We start from the raw sequence: 9,189 nt of genomic DNA, 5'->3' as shown, positions 1-9,189 counted from the left end.
GCTGAGGTCTGAACCTTGTTGACAGCAGGTTAAGTGAAGAGAGTATCACAACACATGGGATTTGCTAAGAAAAGGAATGTGAAGAACAAGTATTGAGCTATGGGGGAGTAAGTTTCAGATTTATTTAAAAGGAAACTTTTCTTCTGCAAGGAATTCAGGGCTTCCAAAGAGCTGTTGGATGAAATTAATAAGAGTATCCTTACAAGGATTGTTGTATTGAAGATTCAGGTGCTACCAATGTTTGCTTTCTACTTTCAGGCAGAGAGACTTTGGTTCCAGCAACATGGAGGATGATGTCAGCTTGAAGTTCCGTCAGCAGCTCCTGTTCATTGATGAAAATCTGGTGGCTGACGATGTAGCAGCTTTAAAATTTCTCTGTACTGACTTGCTCCCCTTCAGAAAACTAGAAAATGTGAAGTCAGCAGTGGATATCTTTGAGCTTCTTATGGCTAAAGAATATCTGAATGAGGGAGATACTTTCCTACTAGCTGAACTCTTATACAGAATTAAATGTCACTCCTTGCTCAAGAAACTTGGTTATACCAAGGAGAAAGTGCAAGAATGTCTGCGTGAGAAGGGAAGAGTATCTCTGTACAGGTAAGCTTGCAGTAGGATTCTGTTCTCTCCATTACTGCCATCTGTGCCATACTGTTACCGTTCCAGTTTTAAATTCTTAGGTAGCTTTTAGTTTCTACACCATCTTATGTTCTGCATTTATCTCACTGGATCTCTGTTACAGGCAGATGCTGTATGACTTGTCAGAGAACATTACCGACGAGATGTTGAAGGATATCATATTCCTCCTGCAAAACTGTCTTCCAAAGAGACGGATAACTCTTGTATGTGAGGAGAGAGCCACATGTGTATATGTCGGGAAGTGAAGAAGGGTGGGGTAAAATAGGAGGAAAAGCATGATGAGAACAGTATTTGGCAGAATAGGACATAATCTGCAGCTAGGCTGGTCAGTATTTATGGGGTTAGCAAGGAGGAAGCTGCTGACAGCTACGTGTGGAATTTGATGCTTTCTGCCAAGATTGACAGTTGGTAGTCTTGCATTACATCATAAAAGGGTGACAAATCAAATCTTTGCCCTGCTTGAGCCAGGTGCAAAGGAGATTCATGTCCATGTGTCATTGGTATCATTTCACAGCAATAAAGCCTTCTTGAAACCAAGAGTCATTAATATGGTTTGGGTGAACATGTACAAATAAGACCATATTGAATAATGCAACCAGTAGCTTTCCATGGAGCAACATTTCCACCTCCTACAGTGATGCAGAATAGACTGTTTGGACTTTGGTAGGAAGCAAAGCAGATAATAATGTGATTGTTGGAGGCAGACAGGGCTGAGACAGGGTTATTGTTCCTTAGAACTCAAAAATTATTTTTACTCTCTCCTTTTGGCTGTCAGTCTGCTCTGGAGTTGATGATTTTATTGGAAAATCAGGGCCTTTTAACTGAAAACAATGTACAGATGCTGGAGGAAGTCTGTATGAATGTTTCACCTGATCTCCTGGAAACGGTAAACTGCTACAAAAGGGCAAAAGGTGAGTAATTCAGAGTCAGGGGGTAGGTTTGCTAAAATGCAGGAAGCACTAGAAGAGTCTGGGCAGCTGAACCTCAAGGTCCTGCATATGCAATGCTGGAAAGAGAGCTAGAGTGGAGTCTCATCTTCACACACAAATTTGGCATAACAGTCCCTAGCTTGCATTACTTCCTAGCTGAATTCCAGTAAGGATGTGCTGGAATATCTGAGGCCATGCAGGGTAGTCTAGCACATACAGAATAGGCTGGGAAACTGAAAATCTGTGTATAGTTATATCGCATTTTTCCATTCAGCAGTATTGAGTCGATGATGACTGTCCTGTAGAAGCACTTTGTGATGTATGAATGTACACTGCAACAAGGTACAGTTTGCAATGAGCAAAGCTGAGGCAAGCTGTGTTTGCATGTGGTAGACCTTATTAGTAAACGTGTGATTCACGTTGCCAGGGGTTATACTGCAGTTTGTAATGCGACTGTAAGCATACTGGAGAAAAAGTTCTACTTCCATGTATTTAAGCACTGGGAAGCAAATTCTGGGAAGTGCAAAGCTCCATCTCCCTAGGAGGTGCAAGGGCGCTCAGTGTTTCATGAGTTCCATTCCCCCATGCTTTCTGAGTGTGTTTCAACGTTGCTTTCTATTTTAATATATCAGTAACATAGATCTGCATTTGCCTAATGTGTAGATTCATACTGGTTTAGCTAAAAGGTACTTGGCTTCTCTCATTTTGTCTCTTTCTGCTCTTAGTGTCTCTGCCTCAGCAGGAGAACACTCTGCCACTCAAAGCTTCACTGCCTCACACTGGGGACATCAGAGTATTCAATTCCTTACAGGTACACTGCAGTACCTACTGCCAACTCGGGGTTTAGTGGTTTGGGGGGGTGTTTGGGTTTTTTTTCTTGCCTTTATTTTGAAACCATAGTGGCTGTGAGATATTTTTGCTAAATCTTCACACTTGGTTTAGGAAGGGAACAAGCATATGTGTTCAGCATGTAAAAAATACCATTGCATACACTATCAAATAGTGGAAGTCAGAAGTATTACTACTGGTCATGTGCAATTGGGGGAAAAAAAATCATGTTAGGAAGAGAGGTGAGAGAAAATGCTTTCTAGAGAATGGGTCAGTCAGTTTTTAAAGTTTCAGCTGATCAACACTAAACTGTCTCTGAAGGCTAACACCAAACTTTGGTGATCAGTTCAAACTGTTGCTGCTAAAGGAAGTGGTTCCATTTTGCCCAGTCCTTGATCAGTCAAACCCCTCCTGCAGCTGCATGAATGAAATTGGGCAACTTATCAGGGCTGTGACTGATCTCCCTTTCTGGGGAAGAAGAGAGGAAGGGATGGAGTTTTAACCCAGTTCTGAATGAGGAAACCAATGATATTTCTAAGGATACTTCCAAGAATTGAAGTCCTAGTAGACAGGGGCTGAGGAAAATTAGCTTTTTAGTATCAGAAGGATTTGCATTACTGCTGCTTTGAGCTATATTTGCTCTGCATGTGCAGAGAGTTTGGGGAAGCATTCATGCGTGGCACTTTGACACTTTAAGAAAATTAATGTAGTTTTACTAAGAAAACATAGGTTTAAAAGATTTTTTTTTTTTTTTAGAAAAAGACTTAGAGACTGTTTCCATAATCCTAATGATCATGTTTGATTTTTCTTTAAAATGATGAGAGGTTATACACTTTTTCCATGCTGTATAAGAAACCATTGACACAGCTAGACGATATCTCTCAGGCAGGACTAGAATCCCTAGTTATAACAATTTATACTCAAATAATTGGCTGTCCAATAGAACTGATATGGGGTTATGTTGGGACCTTTATTTTGGTTAAAGTGACTGCTTACCCCTATAGTGAGAGGATCATTTGGAAGGGAAAGAAAATTCTTTGCTATTTCCCTTTATCTGTAAGAGAAAATACAGTTGTTTCCAGCTCTGTGAGATTTGCTGTAAGTGGGGAAGTCTTTTTTTAATTTCATTCTTAAATGCTTTGCTGCTCTTAAGAACTCAGTAGTTTTCCTACTCACTACTTAGAGCTTTGTATTAAGCCTATTTTGCTAAAATCACTATGAAACTTATATTTAATAATGATTTTTAACATGGTATTCCCCCACCCATAAAACAGGAGACTTCAATCAAATCTGTCTGTTCTAATATCAATGGTAAGAATTTCTGAAAATATATTTGATTTTTATTACCTTTATGATTAATGTTGCATTCCTTTACTTTCTCATGGAAATCTCTAGCATTTGGTTTAATGCAGCACACTTACCTTGCTGTCTTCTTGGAAGGGTCTTTTGTTTTCTGCACAAATAGATTTGAACTATTTCTGTTCTTACATAAAAGATGCAAAATTGGCAAATCCTGTGTATTTTGTCAGTCGATATCTAGAAACTAACTAGTGTGCTTTCTGGGAAGCAAAATAAGGTCTGGTCTGGTTAGAAGCAAAAAGGTGACTTCTTTCCTGAAAACGAACAAGTTTTCTGCTTAAATATCCCAGGAATGAAAAGAGAAAAGGACACTATGAGTGTTAAAAAACTGAGATATTCATTTTTTGGGTGCAGGATTTTAGCTCTGCCTTCTTTTGCTGCATAGATTGTTATGTTGAAGAGCCTGGGGGTGTTGCATGGATGTTTTGAAAGCATTAAATAAAGTGTATGATTTGTACATACATAATAGCAGTGCAACATCTGTCAGCTCTTTCCCGCTGTCAAACTCTGTCAGTGCAGCCTTACTCTGAAAGCTGGTCTGAGACCTATCAGTGATTCAGGACACAGAGAAACCCTGCACTGGGAGCTTCAGTATAACACTGCATAGCCTTCTTACGATACATTTTATTTCTAAGCTGATTTCAAAATGAAAAATTCATTTGAAAGTTTCAGGTAGAATCTACTTGTGTACCATGGATATCTTTGTTCCACAGCACCAACACAGACAGAACCCTTGCCTTTGTCACAAAAACATGTATAATAAAAATAACTGGAAACATGTTCAGGATAGATCCTTTGAATCCTTTGATCCTATGCTGTCTCATACAGAGGAATTACTCCTTTTAATGAAACAGTATTTAAAATACAAAAAGTGCTATATTGTAGCTAAACACATTTTTGCAACATTCACCAATACTGGGTTTCTCTTCATAAACATCTATGCTGGCTTTTTTTCCTAGATAACAAAGCAGCTAATCTTACCCAAGGCTTCTCTGAAATGAACCTGAAACTACCTGGAAAACTCAGCAATGCAGAAAATGAATCCAAGGTTTGAGACAATCTCTTAAATCCTTCTTTTTGAATACCTAAGGGTGTGAGGTCTTCATCCCTCTAATGACATTTGTCATGCAAGGGCATGTGAGGTGTCTGTTCGCATCCCTTTCCAGTAGATCAGTATGAACCACCTGCTTCAGGTGTTCATCACTGCTCTCGAAAAAAAACAACTCACATCTCTAACATCCTGTGGTTTCACTGTGCAGCCTCTGCCATCAGAAGTCAAAATATTGTTGTGACAATGAAAACAGCTGGGGACTTCTATCCCCATCACCAATTCAGATTGCAGGGTTTGGCTGCTGAATCCTCCCTTTTGCCTACAGATGACCAACCCAGCTGCTAAATTTTTCCTCTGCATTTTAATAGTACAGTGTGAGTGTGCTTGAGGCTTCACCCAAGTCTTTTCACATAAGGAGGCACCATTGAGGTCCAGCTTTTCAAAAGTAACCCACAGTCTTATGTGCATTCTAATTTTTGGATGCCAATTTTGAGACATGTTAAGGATATATGGGTAAGTTGAATAAATTCATTGGGGCTGTAAGCTGTTTTCCTCTCCTTTCTACAGAAGATGACATGCTACAAAATGGATGGACCACACAGAGGAATTTGTCTTGTTATTAATAATGTGAACTTTGATACGCCCCTTCAGGAGAGGAAGGGTTCTTGCAAAGATGCTGGTAAGTTACTGAAGTGAGGTTTTCTGAGAATTAGTCTCTCTGTTTCCTCATGTGAGTTGATTGTCTAGTATTGCTCTATGTTTTATTGTCTATATTTTAGTGAGTTAATAGTCTTTAGGAGTAAAATGTCTGATATGTGTTAAATAAGGTCATTTGGGTATCCTGGGGGAGGAAGGGTTAAAGGATGAGTAACCGCTGAGTTTCTGATGCAGTTGGACCATTCTTGAACCATTTAAAGTATCTCTTTTTACTAGACTTTATCTATCACTATAATAACTATATTAATAATATATGTAATAAACTATCATTCTACATAACAGAATGCAAAATTCAGTGGTTGGGCAACTCTGTGCATACTTCTTAGTTTATTCTGTTCATTCTATTTCTCTCTTGTGTGTGAAACTAATAGTTAAAACTGCAACTGGGAAATAATGATGTGGGGGCAGTTTTGAAAGCTCTAATCTGAAACTTGGGAGGGAATTCCTCATATTTTCAGGTGTCGTTTGTGAGTTCACTTACTGTGTCATTGTATATTGTCAAATGCTACTGTATTGTCTGAAACTTGTCTAGAAAAATCTAGGAACTCTGTTTTTGAGCTGATGCCATCTTTTTTATTCCAGTTAGCCTTTTGTTGATACTAGTATAAGGATCAGTCTGCAAAGTGTGAGGGTGTAAGGTCTTTCCCAGTTCAGATCAGCTTGCATGGTGACTTCATAAAGCGGTTTTCTACTGCCTCTATTTTTCCGTTTTATCTTTCTTTTAATTACAGGGGAACTGGAGCGAGTATTCACATGGCTTGGTTTGGATGTGAAGGTTTACACAGATCTGACATCTGAGGAGATTAAAGATGTCATGCGAACTTGGCAGCATTTCCAAGATCACAAAGACAGGGACTGCTTTGTATGTTGTATTCTGTCTCATGGAGAGTCAGGAGCAATCTACGGGAAAGATGCGCAGCTCGTATCAATCCGCATGATCATGTCCCACTTCACTGCCAAGCAGTGCCCACAGCTCGCTGAAAAACCCAAACTCTTCTTTATCCAAGCGTGCCAGGGTAAAGAGATACAGTGTCCTGTCTATGTTGAAGCTGATGCACGAATTCCTGACTTGCCTTCCGTGCAACAGAACGTTTCTCCTTCTGAAAGTATTCCTGAAGAGGCTGATTTCCTCCTAGGCATGGCCACAATTGATGGATATGTCTCTTTCCGACACACTCAAGATGGTGCTTGGTATATTCAGGCCCTGTGCAGCAAGCTGCAGTTGTTGGTACCAAGGTAAATGCTTTGCTTAGCTCTTTGGAAAAATGGGAGGAACCTCCCCTTCGTGTTCTTTTTCTCCAAAGGCAAATTTGTATAGGAACATTAACCCATGTTCTGAGGTGAACAAAATGAGCTAAACTGATGATTTGTTTGCTTGCCACTGATAAATCTACAGAAACAGTGCTAGTACTACAGAGATAATCTGAGGAATGTGAAGTTTGTTGTAAAAAAACCCTTCAAAACCTCCCATCTATATTCTTTAAGGCAGTGCCATCTGTTTCTTGAGTGCATTTAGGTAAAAGTACTTTATTCCATTATTTTTCTTTACTGGTTGAATCCAGCAAGACAGAGTAAGAAAGAGCTCTTTTGTTTTTTGATATGACTCAAATGAGAACAAAGGATAAGAAATTTGGGGAAAAGGATGTGTATTTTGTGTTTTAAATGTTTATACTAGATCATGTTCTAGATGGTCTGGGAGGTGTTAAATGGAGTGTCATCTGCTCATTAAAAAGTCATTTTTTCATTTTTACTCTTCTTGCTGTAGGGGTGAAGATATTTTGTCAATTCTTACAGAAGTGAATGAAGATGTGGGCAGACGTGTTGACCGCTGGGGGACAAAGAAGCAGATGCCCCAACCCGCATATACCTTAAGAAGAAAATTTATATTCCCTGTACCTAGAGACCCTCCTCCTTCACAGCAACATTGAGACTTTTGAAATACATCCTTTCATCAGCACATCTCCTTTAAACGCTGTTCACCACACTACCTGTTTTAAGGCAGTTGTGCGGAGTCCTGAGGAACTCTTAGCTTCAGGGCAAGGCCTCGTAAATTTTTTGCCAAACAAACTCTGAAACTGGAGGAGACACAGTTTTAACAATCCATGTGACAGCTGTTTATAGCGTCTGTATATTCAGAGTTATCAGGGTTGGAAGAAGCATGCTTCTGTCATGTTAAACATTTTTGTGCCTGCGAAATCTTTGGAGATAAAAAAATGTTTTTCTGACAGCATAAGGGCTGCGTGTAGCCTTCTGTATCTAAACCAGGATGGTTAATGGTCTGATTTAGGCTCACCATGTTTTATTTTGCAGGCTAACAATTTTAAATCCTGCTTCTAAATCCACTAGCTATGTTCATAGAGAAAGACAAAGGTGGGAATGAAGAGGAGAAAGCTTAAGTAGTAAGTGGCAGAGGATTTCTTCCATCTCAAATTATGTTTAACTTAATGAAATCAGTAATTTGTTCCACAGTGCATACTTGATACCAACTAATGTCTGACATAAACCTCATGTACATTGAGATCTTTCCAAGACTGAGTAAAGCCAAAATGCCCTCTGAAACCTTGAGAACTGTCATTTCCCTGTCACTCTGGGAGGAAAAGTTAGGGTAGGTGATTTGTATGCTGTGAAATGAGGCATTCAGCAGTGTGTCTCTGTAGGTTTATCAGATTGATTAACTTTGTTAAGCAATAAATTTTCTGATTATTGTTTCTTGTTTTAAGATCTAAAATGCAGCCATATGAGAAACAAGGCTCCTTGTTGATTAAGCTTCTAACAGAACATTTTGTGAGTTAACTGAAATAATGGCATGTTGTTTTGTTACAAGCATTTACTACATATGTCTGTGTCTTCCTGCTTGTTACCACATTAAATTCATACTTCTTTTTAAGTGTTTGATGAGATTAAAATTATGTACTGGAGTAAGGCTTATCCTTGTTCTTGGCTGGCCCCTGCACTTCACAGGGTTGCAGGAATCAGTAGCGTTTAACTGCCTCGGGGTTTAAGCTGAAGTGAAACTTAGCTTATTTCATCAAAACACTGATTGGTGTGTGTGATTACTAGCCATAAGTTAGGGTGAAGATTTAAAAGAGTATGTCTAGTGCTGTTAGATGCAATTTTTAGCTTGCACTATCCAGTATTTTAAGGAGGGGAGTTTTGCATCATACGGACTGTTGAAATGCAGCCAGTTTGCCAAAACATGATGGTCACTTTTTGTCATGACGAACTGATAGTTTTGTGACCCATCACATTTTGAGTCTTCTGAGTTAGTGTGGCTGCCCTGCTTGAGTCACATGTGTGCCACAGATAGAATATGTTGTATATTCTGCTAACAGACAAACATTTTCTAATAGAATCATGAAGTTCTTGGTTTGTATGTTTAGGTAACAGTTCAATTTTTATCAGTACAGAGTAAACACTGTCAACAATTTTGGCTTTGTTTTTGCAGGATCTTGTTTTCACTGTAAGGTTGGTAGCCAGAGAACATCATCCCGTTATGTTGCTTCTCTGTAGAGACTTCTGCCTGGGTAGTCTCCAGTTAAATCATAGGTAGGTAAAGGCAGTCAGAAGGGTCTAAGCAGACTTCTGCCTCGAGTTCCTGGGGAGAGGGATCCACACTTACGAAGTGTAAGAGACTGGTGAGGTCTCCCTCGCTCGTAGCAGGGTTTGTTC

At 39.4% G+C, this 9,189-nt stretch overlaps 1 protein-coding gene across 1 annotated transcript; it reads left to right on the top strand.

Annotated features, from left to right (window-relative positions):
• The first annotated feature begins 277 nt into the window (after positions 1 to 277).
• On the top strand, positions 278 to 7,448 carry LOC104507514 (caspase-10-like). The gene is made up of 9 exons (XM_010148829.1): positions 278 to 597; positions 740 to 839; positions 1,412 to 1,547; positions 2,291 to 2,376; positions 3,668 to 3,704; positions 4,712 to 4,800; positions 5,371 to 5,482; positions 6,252 to 6,756; positions 7,286 to 7,448. Exons 1-9 carry the CDS (start codon positions 284 to 286, stop codon positions 7,446 to 7,448), a joined length of 1,542 nt encoding a protein of 513 aa, XP_010147131.1. The 5' UTR covers positions 278 to 283.
• Positions 7,449 to 9,189: the final 1,741 nt, after the last annotated feature.

Source organism: Eurypyga helias, unplaced genomic scaffold (assembly GCF_000690775.1).
Source record: "Eurypyga helias isolate BGI_N326 unplaced genomic scaffold, ASM69077v1 scaffold5383, whole genome shotgun sequence".
Taxonomy (NCBI): Eukaryota; Metazoa; Chordata; class Aves; order Eurypygiformes; family Eurypygidae; genus Eurypyga; species Eurypyga helias.
This window is presented reverse-complemented; position numbering and strand designations above follow the sequence as displayed.